The sequence below is a fragment of the Ipomoea triloba genome, chromosome 4, assembly GCF_003576645.1.
Source record: "Ipomoea triloba cultivar NCNSP0323 chromosome 4, ASM357664v1".
Taxonomy (NCBI): Eukaryota; Viridiplantae; Streptophyta; class Magnoliopsida; order Solanales; family Convolvulaceae; genus Ipomoea; species Ipomoea triloba.
In genome coordinates, this window is record NC_044919.1 from 30,799,187 (window position 1) to 30,811,806 (window position 12,620).

The 12,620-nt window shown below is 38.7% G+C and overlaps 2 protein-coding genes across 2 annotated transcripts; both read left to right on the plus strand.

The window, feature by feature from the left end:
* The first annotated feature begins 2,970 nt into the window (after positions 1 to 2,970).
* LOC116017793 (cytochrome b5-like) lies at positions 2,971 to 5,089 on the plus strand. The gene is made up of 3 exons (XM_031258429.1): positions 2,971 to 3,294; positions 3,989 to 4,055; positions 4,589 to 5,089. The coding sequence occupies exons 1-3, from the start codon at positions 3,211 to 3,213 to the stop codon at positions 4,840 to 4,842; spliced, it is 405 nt and encodes a 134-aa protein (XP_031114289.1). The 5' UTR covers positions 2,971 to 3,210; the 3' UTR covers positions 4,843 to 5,089.
* A 1,290-nt stretch (positions 5,090 to 6,379) lies between these two features.
* Positions 6,380 to 8,400, plus strand: LOC116017792 (60S ribosomal protein L13a-2). The gene is made up of 4 exons (XM_031258428.1): positions 6,380 to 6,726; positions 6,832 to 6,948; positions 7,044 to 7,131; positions 8,063 to 8,400. The coding sequence occupies exons 1-4, from the start codon at positions 6,455 to 6,457 to the stop codon at positions 8,204 to 8,206; spliced, it is 621 nt and encodes a 206-aa protein (XP_031114288.1). The 5' UTR covers positions 6,380 to 6,454; the 3' UTR covers positions 8,207 to 8,400.
* Positions 8,401 to 12,620: the final 4,220 nt, after the last annotated feature.

Consider the following 12,620-nt stretch of genomic DNA (forward strand, 5'->3'; position numbering starts at 1 on the left):
AACTCAACCACTTCGAGCAAACCGATGCGCATTTTGCGGAGTGACAGCCCATATGCCCTCCACTTGCATATCAGACACCATGTGCATAGTGAATCCACTTTGTATAAAGAGGGGTCATTCCCCTCACTGGAAAAGGGACTCATCAGTACTACACTAATACACTTGTGATTTGCCGATCGTCTTTCTCCTGCTTACTCTTTATTACTGTTCGTCATACGTAGAGCGATATAGCCTCGAACCGCTCAGTCGTTGACCGGTAGACCGACCGTCTGACCGGCCGAACGACATTCCTCACCACCCGTAACACACGTATCCGTAGCGTAATCGTAGACCCCGTTTACATTTACGCTATCATTCGTTTACATTTACGCTATCAGTATTAAATCGTTATTGGTAGATAATTAAGCATAATATTGANTTGGCAAGTCCAAAGTATCAAACTGGAGGAAATATACACGCAGGTGGTCAAATCATAAAAATCACTCAGCTGACCGGTAACAATCACCCCATTTGGTCTGGATCCGCCTGGTCAAGTCAACCACTCGGTGATTCGTATGTGCTACCTTCCTCATCCCCAGCCGTGGAAAACTTGATTGGTCCGTCAACGACCAAGGTATCACCAAGGGAAGACCCATCTCCAAACCATGGAAAAGATGTGAACAAAACCCGCTAAATGATCCATCGCTCGACGACCGGAAACAACCAGGACAAACCCGTCTTTAGTGATTATGCTTTCGGTTGTACTCTTTTTCCCTTAGCTAGGTTTTTTCCCAAAGGGTTTTTCTTAGTCTAAGGTTTTTAACGAGGCAACCCGCGTAAATCACGCCCCTCCTGCTCAAATCAAACTTGAGGGGTTCATCACGGATTATCAAGGCATTCAAGCCAGGGAGACTTTGCTCGCAACAAGTTAGCCGCCTGGAGCACATTCTACTTCTCGAACCTGACGACTCTCGCAGATTCAAGAAGTGGGGGACTTGTGATGGGTAAATATGCACATGTACTAGTCAGTCCGTAAATCACCTGTCCGTCGGTCACCCAACCTGTCCGTCAACGGTCACCCAACCGGTCCGTCGACGGTCACCCGGTCCGTCGGCCGCATGATCGGAAGCAACACACCTTGTGGATTGGAGGCTCACGAGCGCAACAGTTGCTTGATGTGACGACCGACAACTTTTCGGGAACAAGGGATCCGTGTTTTCATCACCTCGAGCAACTCAACCACTTCGAGCAAACCGATGCGCATTTTGCGGAGTGACAGCCCATATGCCCTCCACTTGCATATCAGACACCATGTGCATAGTGAATCCACTTTGTATAAAGAGGGGTCATTCCCCTCACTGGAAAAGGGACTCATCAGTACTACACTAATACACTTGTGATTTGCCGATCGTCTTTCTCCTGCTTACTCTTTATTACTGTTCGTCATACGTAGAGCGATATAGCCTCGAACCGCTCAGTCGTTGACCGGTAGACCGACCGTCTGACCGGCCGAACGACATTCCTCACCACCCGTAACACACGTATCCGTAGCGTAATCGTAGACCCCGTTTACATTTACGCTATCATTCGTTTACATTTACGCTATCAGTATTAAATCGTTATTGGTAGATAATTAAGCATAATATTGAAATGTTTTTTGCATTAAACACAAGATATATCATACACAAAAGTAACAAAAAGGACTAGGTTAAAAATTACAACATTTTCCCAATTGTTATATCGTGGACCATGATTCAGTACGCAGAATTTGACTTCATAAAATAGAGAATGTATGTTTTTCAAAAAAAAAATAGAGAATGTATGTTCATAATGCACATCATTCATGTTCATAATACACATGCACATAAACGCGATATAATGAACATGAATTATGTGCATTACGAACATAAATTCTGTGTAGTATGTTAAGTGTTTATGCATTAGTTATATAATTATGTGCATTATCAACATGAATTATGTACTTTATGAAGTTAATTTATGTATAATGGATCAGTGTCCACAATGCACTGTGGACTTGATCCATAATATAAATTGCCACTCCCCCTCAATACATTTGTAAAAATGAAAAGCTAATAGTGAGACGTCTTTGTAGACTTGTGGCTTCTTTCAATTTGAGGATTTGGTGAAGGATAATGGTCTTTGAGTGTTTCTCTACCTACACCAACTGACCATAGATGGTTGGACTTGACAGCCCAACTAGGAAAATAAATGCCATTTTCCAACAAATAAAAATGATTATCGTGATTATAAGTTCGATTATATGCCAATACTTTGTTTTTCAAGTCCGTCCTACGAGATTTTCCTAATACGATTTACCTTTCATGTGTAGTTTTCATACTATTATGTGATATTTTTGCAGCGCACACTCTTAGATAGTGATAACAATTTTTTTGTCACCCAACAATTATAAGAGGGTGTTTGGTTAATGTGATGTGAGATTACCTTAGGTAAGGTAATATGATTACCTCTTAAAAATAATGTGAAATTTTAAAAAATATAAAATTACCTTATATGTTTGGTTTGAACTTTGGAGTACGGGAATATAATATTACAATTTTTTTTTTTAATCTGAAACGGAGGGGGGACCCCAGGAGATTATTACAATATTTGATTAACGGTTACTCGTATATTTTAAGTTATACAAAGTTATTTACTTTAACATGAATCAAATAGGGTAATATAATGCCAAAGACCTTGTGGTCTAGTGGCATTCGGTGTCCCAGTTAAGACTCCCAGACTGTTGACTCTTTGTGTTTCAGTAGGTTGTAGGTTGAGAAAGTAGCTATAAACAGATACTACATTGTCACAGAGTCAGTAGTACTCAAAAAAAAAAAAAGTAATATAATATTACTATACCTAAGTTAGTAATAAATACACTCCCCTGCATTTATTATTCCATTTAATATTCTTATAAAATTAGATTGCAAGAGGGGCTCCCATGGCCATCTTTCTCCCTCTCACCAACCATGCATCCGCTCAAAATCTAACTTTCAATTGACCAACCAAACCTACCCCCACCCCTTTTATTTTCTCCCATACGCATCGCAACCACACTCCTTGTCTCACCAAAAAACGTTGACACTTCACATCTTTCCTGCGCTCTCTAACTCTTCAAGCTTTTTCTGGCTTGAAGAGCTTCAGATCTTCTTCGTACTTGCTTGATTTTGCTTGTTAGCAACCACCATTTTTTGCTTCTCTCGGCGTGTCTAAATGGGTGCCAAAAAGGTCTTTACTTTGGCCGAGGTCTCCGAGCACAACCACAACAAGGACTGCTGGCTTATCATCGGCGGCAAGGTTAATCTTCCCCTCTCCGTCGAAATCTTGTAGCTTTTGTTTTGCAATTAAGTGGGTCGGACTTGCATTCCCCCTTTGTTTCTTAGATCTATCAAAGATTCAATCTTTATCGCCTCTGTTTTTCACCTATGTTTTTCTGGATTCTTATTCGTTTTCTGTCTCTCTCTATGTATGATTTTCTGAGTGCGAGATTCTGTTTCCATGGCAAACCCTTTTTACAAATGTGCAGTATTGTGTTCCATTCTTCTTTCATCAGATTGTTTGGCTTTTGATTGCTATGTGTTTGTGTTTTTGGATCTGATACTGCTAAAAATATGTTTGACAATCTGCAAGTTAAGGTCATTGGTTGTACTTGCAATTGGTAGTTAATACATGTATTTTTTGTTTTAGGTTTTGGGTTTTATGAGCTTCTGCTATAGATTGTTGAAATAATTGTATCCAATTTAGTATTTGATTTAGTTCTACATTTGGGATTATATAGTTAGCCAACTGCCTATCTATATGCTTCAAAATTAACAGTGGGAATCAATCATTTGAACAGACTAGATATTTCTTGCATTATCACCTTTAGTTTCTTCCTATCCCACATTACTGCTTCAATGCAAGAAAGTGTTCTTTCAGTAGGAGCATTATCCTACGATAGAGCTTACTCAACATTTTGACCTTGCTATTTTATGTTCTGGGCTTGTGGCAGGTATATGATGTGACAAAATTCTTGGAAGATCATCCAGGTGGTGATGACGTTTTGTTGTCAGCAACGGGTATGATGTTTTCCTTTATATATTGAATGGTTGGTGATGACGTTTTGTTGTCAAGCAACGGGTATGATGTTTTCCTTTATATACTGAATGGTTAATAAAACATCTTAAAGCTGTAGGTTACTTCAATTCTTCAGTGTTTGCTTTCTTTTCTCTAGTTAGTAAATGCTCCCTAAATGTTTTAAAATTGATCTTGTACTCAATTATGTACCTATGCATTGTTGCAAACATGTGTCTCTGGGTTTTGGAGCTATTTCTTAGTAACATTGGATCATAACGTAGTCAAATGTTTTGATACACAAGCTTAGCAGCTTAGAGAATGCTGTCAGGGTGTTGACTTGGTAACCACAAGGTTACAAGTCGACTCTCTGCGGAGCGGCCTATTGGCTTTCTTGGTTTGAGCCGGTTAGCTATAGGTAACTTAGGCTGGTTTACTTCCTTATGATCCTTTGTCGCTTAGTTTCACAAAGCGGGGTTTATCCAGCGCACACACTGTGGGTTTCACTCGTCACTCTAAGATGATTCCTTGTCTGCAGGAAAGGATGCAACTGATGACTTTGAGGATATTGGCCACAGCAGCAGTGCCCGGGCAATGTTGGATGAGTTTTTAGTGGGTGATATTGATTCTTCAACCATTCCCGCCAATACCAAGTACACACCGCCCAAGCAGCCTCACTACAACCAGGACAAAACGCCAGAGTTCCTCGTCAAGCTCTTGCAATTCCTAGTTCCTTTGATTATTCTGGGTGTCGCGGTTGCCATCCGTTTCTACACAAAGCAATCAGCTTAAACACTTGCACTGCTAGGAATCTGAATAAGAGTTTACTCCATTCATTAGCTCCCCCTTTCCCCCTATTCAATACCCAAAATTACTTTGTTTTTATCGAATCCGCTCAATCATGGTTTGTTTTGTCGTAATGAATACACATGTTTTGTGACTTCAATTATGGTTTTGGGTGTGTCTGTTGCTGTACCTGTTGTTTTCATTGATTTTGCACTAAGTTTATTCATAGTTAGTGGGTCATTCTTGATGTTTACTGATCCCTTCCCACTTGATGTTATCATCCTTTCCAAAACTCTATTTAATTAGCTTTCACTCTCTCAGAATTGAAAAGGGTCTTAATCATATACATTACACTGATAGAAACATACAACCTAAAATGTTAGTTCATTTATGTGAGTTATCCCTTTTTTTCTTAAAAGGTTGATATGAATGTTTGCATGGAAAAGCACATGATCAAGTGGCATAGAATTGAGACAATGCATATGGGTCTGAATTCTTGATCTCATACTTAACTGACACAAACCCATGCCATTTAAGTCAATTGTCCTTGGTCTAGAATATGGAGTTTTTTTGTTTTTGTTTTTTTGGAAACCAGAAAGTTTTGTAGTCAAGCTTCCTTCTATCTTTGCACTCGAGTGTGAATTTTGTATGGTGTGGGGAAACCTTTGTGCATCTTGGTTACCTCTAGGCCTCATAGAAAATGTCCCTTGGCATGTAATTCTTGACACAATGTTGGAATTCTAGCCTTAACCCTTCAAGAGTGGTAATAATGTGGTATATCACTGATGCCTAGGGCCCCTCGAGGAGGAATCTTTCTTGGAGAGAAAAAAATGAATTGCCACACTATATTGAAATGTGTAATTAAAAAAATATATAGAAGTCATGCCAGCTTATCAAATTAGCTTGAAAAATCTAACATTACGTAATTAATCAGTTATTTGAATGTAACATACAAAATAGAACTAATTGTACCTTTTTGGTGAGTTTGAAGGTTTGATTAGAGCTTTTCAATGCTCAAAATCCTAATTACACAAGAGGGCTTATTTGACTCTTATCCCAAAATAAAAATGAAAATATATCTGTTAAAACTTTCAATTCTCAATTAACACAAAGAAACGACAAATTATACCATGGGCCAGGGTCTACAATGCCATGGACCCTACCTTGCATTGTAGACTCTGGTCCAAAAATAACCTTCAGATTCTGTATCTGGAGTTGACAATTTCTATACCTATAGCTATCATATTATGTGTTAGCAATTATCAAGTTATTTGTTTAAATGTACAAAAATATTGTGTTAACTGAAAGTACATAATTTTTGTATCAGGATTCACAATGCAATATAAACCCGGTCCATGGTATAACAATTGTAATTAAACTATGAAAGATGGACTTAGGCCATCAAGTTCAGCCACTTATGGATATAAAGGCCCATCGTAAAAATACTCGGCCCATTTTGTTTCCCAAGCTCCCGGTTTAACCTCTTTGGCCCATAACCAAAACACCAGGTTAGATAAACCCTAGCTCTTAACATACATCACACAGCAGTTGAGCTCAACGAGACAACAACTCAATTCCGGCAAGGTAAGTGGGAGAGGGGAGAGAACGGCATAGCAAAATGGTGTCGGGATCGGGAATCTGCGCTCGGAGAGTGGTGGTGGACGCGAGGCACCACATGTTGGGACGTCTGGCATCCATCTTGGCGAAGGAGCTTCTCAATGGACAGCGCGTGGTGGTGGTCCGCTGCGAGGAAATCTGCCTCTCCGGCGGCCTTGTCCGTCAGAAAATGAAGTACCACCGCTTCCTCCGCAAGCGCATGAACACCAAGCCCTCCCACGGCCCCATCCATTTCCGCGCACCCTCTAAGATTCTCTGGCGCACCATCCGAGGGTAAGTTTTTGCTCTATAAATCGTTCGTCAATGTGACATGCATGATTTGAATTTAATTTTGCAAATTGAACTTTTTTGTATGATTTGACAAATTGTAATGAATAGAATGATTCCGCACAAGACTAAGAGAGGAGCTGCCGCTCTGGCTCGATTGAAGGTCTACGAGGGTGTTCCTCCGCCGTATGATAAGGTTAAGCGAATGGTTATACCTGATGCCCTTAAGTGAGTTTACTACTACTCCATCCTCTCACTCATTCCTATAAAAGCTTTCTTCCTTTGATTGGTTTAATTAATGTTTTGAAATTGTGACTATGCAGGGTTTTGAGGCTCCAGGCTGGGCACAAGTATTGCTTGCTGGGTAAGCTTTCGTCTGAGGTCGGCTGGAACCACTATGACACCATCAAGGTAACTTTTTGAAGTCTTTTCTTCATATAATTAGGAATTATTATTGAATTATTGCATTGTGACTGTGCTACATGAATTCTTTTTTATTTGTGCCTTTTGTATTTCAAATTATTTGTATTTGTTTAAATTTTGTGAACTTATTTTTTGATATTTTTCCTGCCCCATTTCTGCACATTAGTATGTATAGAATGCAATACCAGCCACTATTGGCTGTTGACTTACTTAGTAACCTCAAGGATATAAGTTCTACTGCCAACTTGAGCGGCTTATTGACCTTCTTGATTTGTGCCCATTAGCTATAGGCAACTCATATTAGGTTAGTTTACTTCCTTGTTGTTCTTTCCCGGCTAGGGTCATAAGGTGGGATTTACTCAGTTCACACCCTTGTTGTCATCCAAAAAAAATGCATTTAACATTAAATTATTTGTAGTTACATTAAATTGGTATGTTGATGCCCTGACAGGTAATCCTCACACCTACCCTATCTCCTATCATGTTGTTATTAACTATATTCATAAATGGTAGTAGGGTTAATACTTTGCCTAGGGTTCTGACTTCTGTATTGCAGTATGATGGGATTTAGCTTTTTTGGTTCTAAGTCAAACCTTTTCAGCTGAATGTTTAGTCCTTGTTTTTATATGATGCCTTGTTATGTGTGTGCTAAATGCTTAAATGTTAATATTATTTTTTGAAGGGTATTAATGTAAGCAATACCTAATATTCAAGCTAACATTATACACTTTGAATAATCATCTGTACTGTGTGGCTTTCATTTTTATTCTGATTTTGTATGTACTATGGTGTCATCCTCTGCTGTTTTGAACTCTTGTGATTGTTCAAGAATCTTGTTTATAACTTTGAATTTTGACTGCTTGGTTACAATTAGTGCTAAAACATAAATTAAATAACTCATCTTCCGTCTGGACAACAGATTCTAGAGAATAAGAGGAAGGAGAGATCCCAAGCAGCATATGAGAGGAAGAAGCAATTGACAAAGCTTAGGATCAAAGCTGAGAAGGCTGCAGAGGAGAAACTCGGTTCCCAACTTGACATCCTTACCTCGGTTAAGTACTAAATCTAGTTATTTCTTAAGATACTATTAAGGATCATGGAATGTTTTAGCAGATAATGTATTTGAGCAGAGATATTGTTGTGTCTGTATTACAATTTTTTGGTTACCTACAACAAATTATTTGTTTGCAGCTGTTTTTCAATTTTGTTTCTCAAGGCTTGTGTGATTAAGACTCAGTTTTACTTTTGAGCTCTCCATAATATTTCTCTAAATTTTTTTGTTTTCATTGATGCTTTGCAATGAAGGTTATGCTGCATTCTTGTATTATGGCTCGGGCATTCATATGATTGTGAACATGCATTTCTTGTGTGTTTTCTTTTCTCCTTTTTTTTAAAAAAAATAAATAATAATAAATAATAATTTATTTTATTATTATTGAGTTAATACCCAATATAGTCCTCGACTATAGTGGTTTTACTCAATTTAGTCCTAAATGACTTTTTGTGCTCAATATAGTCCTTGACTTTGATGATTTTACCCAATTTAGTCCTTTGTTAAAAATTCTGTTAGTTAACGGTTATAAATACGGTCCTAATGGTAATTTCTCATCCTCCATCCCATTTAGGATGATTTCTTCTTCTTCCCCTTATTAAGATCCACGCAGAAATGTAAATTTTTGCACTAAATCAACTTCAATCCTAAATAAATAAATACAGAGTAAATAAATATTTGGCTACGAAAATTTACATTTTTGCATGGATCTTAATAAGGGGAAGAAGAAGGAATCATCCTAAATGGGATGAAGGACGAGAAATTACCATTAGGACCATATTTCTAACCGTCCACTCACAGAATTTTTAACAAAGGACTAAATTGAGTAAAACCATTAAAGTCGAGGACTAAATTGAGCACAAAAAGTCATTTAGGACTAAATTGAGTAAAACCACTATAGTCAAGGACTATATAAGGTATTAACTCTATTATTATTATAGAAGTATTTGCCAAGTGATACATTGCTCTCAATTCCTTCTGATTTGAGCTCTGATGGAAATTTTATTTAATATTTTTGCCCTCGATACATCTAGTTGCACAGACTTGATGTGGAAAACAATCATCCATAACTGATTGGTTTAAATCAAGAAAATTAATAAATCTCTATAGTTGAGAGTTGAATTTATATCTGGTGATTATTACCAACAATCTGATTATTAAATCTTATGATTACCTCAATTTTTTGCCCTTTGGTTTGTCTTGTTTTTGGTTTAGTTCATTAGGACTCATTCAATCTGTGACTTTTGTCTTAAAAATTGTTTCTTTTTTATATTGAACCGACTAACAACAAATATTTTTGAAATAAAATTTTAAAATAAGGAAATGTTTAAAAAGAGCCCAACTTTTCATGGGCAATGGAATATTAAAAAAAAAAACAAATAAAGAAGGATGAGTTTAGGCATGATGTGTATGGTATTGGAGTAGTTGAGTTGTAAGTTGTAACTTTTGAGACTAGCTGGGTTTCTGATTGGACTGACATGAGCGGCCTTCTCTTTTTGGGTTGAATTGACCTTTCGCCCGAACCATTACTTTTTAGTCGGAGCTTATTACCGAAATGGTCCCTCGACTATTGCGAAATTATCAATTTGGTCTTCGATAAATTTTTGTGTTCAATTAAGTTCCTCGACTTTGAAAATTTTTACCAATTTGGTCTTCCGTTTATTTTGTCGTTAAACATCCGTTAAGTCGGGACCAAATTGGTAATTTTGCTATAGTCAAGGGACCAAATTGGTAATTTTTCTATAGTCAAGGGCCCAAATTGATAATTAATTTTCCACTGAAATGGTCCCTTGACTATAGTAAAATTACTAATTTGGTCCCTTGACTATAATAAAATTACCAATTTAGTCCCGATTTTAACTGATGTTTAACGGCACAATAAACAGAGGACCAAATTGGTTAAAATTTTCAAAGTCGAGGGACTTAATTGGGTACGAAAAATTATCAAGGACCAAATTGGTAATTTCGCAATAGTCGAGGGACTATTTCGGTAATAAACTCTTTTAGTCGCTTTATTGTTAGGTTTCAAGCATAAATAACACATCTTTTCGATTTGAATATTAACTAGCTAAATTGATTTATCATTTTATGGTACTTTATTGACTAAGATTTTAAAATAAATTTAACTCAAAACACAAATTCAATTAGTAATTGTGGACATCTTCATCATGTGAGGTAGAATTGTAGAAATTGAGTGTAAGTTTGGAAATATATTTAATATTTTCCTAATTGTTAATATGGAATTTAAATGAGGAAAATGCTAGTTTCCTTCGTCCCCTTAATATTTTCCCCATAGACGTGACTTATATTCAGTGGTGTCATGAATTGACTAACCACAAGCACTTTTAATTAAATACTAACTCCGTCCCATTTTGGTTGTCTGGTTCGTTTAACGAAGCTTGACTGAAGTTATTTTTAATCAATTTTTTAATAATATTAAGTTTAGCATTAATATATAAAATTTATATATTTAAAAACTACATTAAAAGTATTATTATACACAAAAAATTAAATTTAAAAATAATAAAAAATACTAAAGAAAATAAGCAATGAAGAAAGAATTGGTTTGACCAATAAATAGTAAATAAGACAGATAAAATGAGACAACGGGAATACTAAATAATCCAATTCTATGGTGTCACTTCAGGAGGAAAATTTTATGAGAAGTGCCTAAGTACCTGATGGGTAAATATGCACATGTACTAGTCAGTCCGTAAATCACCTGTCCGTCGGTCACCCAACCTGTCCGTCAACGGTCACCCAACCGGTCCGTCGACGGTCACCCGGTCCGTCGGCCGCATGATCGGAAGCAACACACCTTGTGGATTGGAGGCTCACGAGCGCGACAGTTGCTTGATGTGACGACCGACAACTTTTCGGGAACAGGGGATCCGTGTTTTCATCACCTCGAGCAACTCAACCACTTCGAGCAAACCGATGCGCATTTTGCGGAGTGACAGCCCATATGCCCTCCACTTGCATATCAGACACCATGTGCATAGTGAATCCACTTTGTATAAAGAGGGGTCATTCCCCTCACTGGAAAGGGAACACATCAGTACTACACTAATACACTTGTGATTTGCCGATTGTCTTTCTCCTGCTTACTCTTTATTACTGTTCGTCACCCGTAGAGCGATATAGCTTCGAACCGCTCAGTCGTTGACCGGTAGACCGACCGTCTGACCGGCCGAACGACATTCCTCACCACCCGTAACACACGTATCCGTAGCGTAATCGTAGACCCCGTTTACATTTACGCTATCATTGGCGCCGTCTGTGGGGATTGAACGAGTCACTCTGTTCTATCCCGTTATCTTTTCTTTCTTTACACTATTATCCATCTTAAAATGACGAACAACAGGAGAAATCGTAGCCGAAGTCACATGCGAAAGAGAAATTCAACCCGTCGGGTGACTAAAGCAGTTCTAGAGGACGATTTACGCCAACAATTAGATCGGTCAAGGAACTTGAACAACGAGCTCACGTCCAATCCGTCAAGAAAAAACATACAACCAACCCAACCGGTTGGTTCGAGCGAAGGCCTACATGCTGGACAAACGAATTTTCAAATGACAATTACATGTGCCATGTTGCTGCCAGTAGGCCAAACGTTGACCTCAACGCCAAGTATATTTGGAGGGAATCAAATACAAGGAGCACCGCAACATGGACCCACACCGATGTGCCAACCAGGGCTGGGAACTCTTGGGTACTATGTTACGACACCCACCCCCGAATGACGACGAACCCTCAGAGTCTATCGCTCAACAATCTCCGTTTGGGTTTTTTCGACCTGCACAACCGTTTGGGGTTTTGTTCGACCCTGCACGTTTGGGGTTATGCGACCTGACGAAACTTTCGTTTGGGTTTTGTTTGATCTTCGTTTGCAGGTGTCATTCGACCTGCAGATTCCGTTTGGGTTTTGTTCGATTGCACGGATCCGTTTGGGTTTGTTCGACCTGCACGTTTTTGGCTCGACCTGCACGAATACTTTCGTTTGGGGTTTTGTTCGACCTGCACAATCTCGTTTGGGGTTGTTCGAGCTGCACATTCGACTGACTTCCGTTTGGGTTTTGTTCGACCTGCACGGATCCGTTTGGGGTTTTGTTCGACCTGCACGTTTGGGGTTATGCTCGACCTGCACGATATTTCGTTTTGGGTTTTGTTCGACCTGCACGAATTTCGTTTGGGGTTGTGTTCGACCTGCACGTTTGGGGTTATGTTCGACCTGGCGACGACTCCGTTTGGGGTTTGTTCGACCTGCACGGATCCGTTTTGGGTTTTGTTCGACCTGCACGTTTGGGGTTATGCTCGACCTGCACGAATATTTCGTTTGGGTTTTGTTCGACCTGCACGAATCTTCGTTTGGGGTTGTGTTCGACCTGCACGTTTGGGTTATGATTCGACCGGGTCTCCGTTTGGG

Excerpts from the sequence above, each read along its gene's own strand:
- LOC116017793 (XM_031258429.1), top strand. The coding sequence starts at position 3,211 with ATGGGTGCCAAAAAGGTCTTTACTTTGGCCGAGGTCTCCGAGCACAAC. Across the intron at positions 3,295-3,988 it reads GGCTTATCATCGGCGGCAAG|GTATATGATGTGACAAAATT; the intron begins GTTAATCTTCCC and ends GGCTTGTGGCAG. Across the intron at positions 4,056-4,588 it reads CGTTTTGTTGTCAGCAACGG|GAAAGGATGCAACTGATGAC; the intron begins GTATGATGTTTT and ends CCTTGTCTGCAG.
- LOC116017792 (XM_031258428.1), top strand. The coding sequence starts at position 6,455 with ATGGTGTCGGGATCGGGAATCTGCGCTCGGAGAGTGGTGGTGGACGCG. Across the intron at positions 6,727-6,831 it reads CTCTGGCGCACCATCCGAGG|AATGATTCCGCACAAGACTA; the intron begins GTAAGTTTTTGC and ends TGTAATGAATAG. Across the intron at positions 7,132-8,062 it reads ACCACTATGACACCATCAAG|ATTCTAGAGAATAAGAGGAA; the intron begins GTAACTTTTTGA and ends TCTGGACAACAG.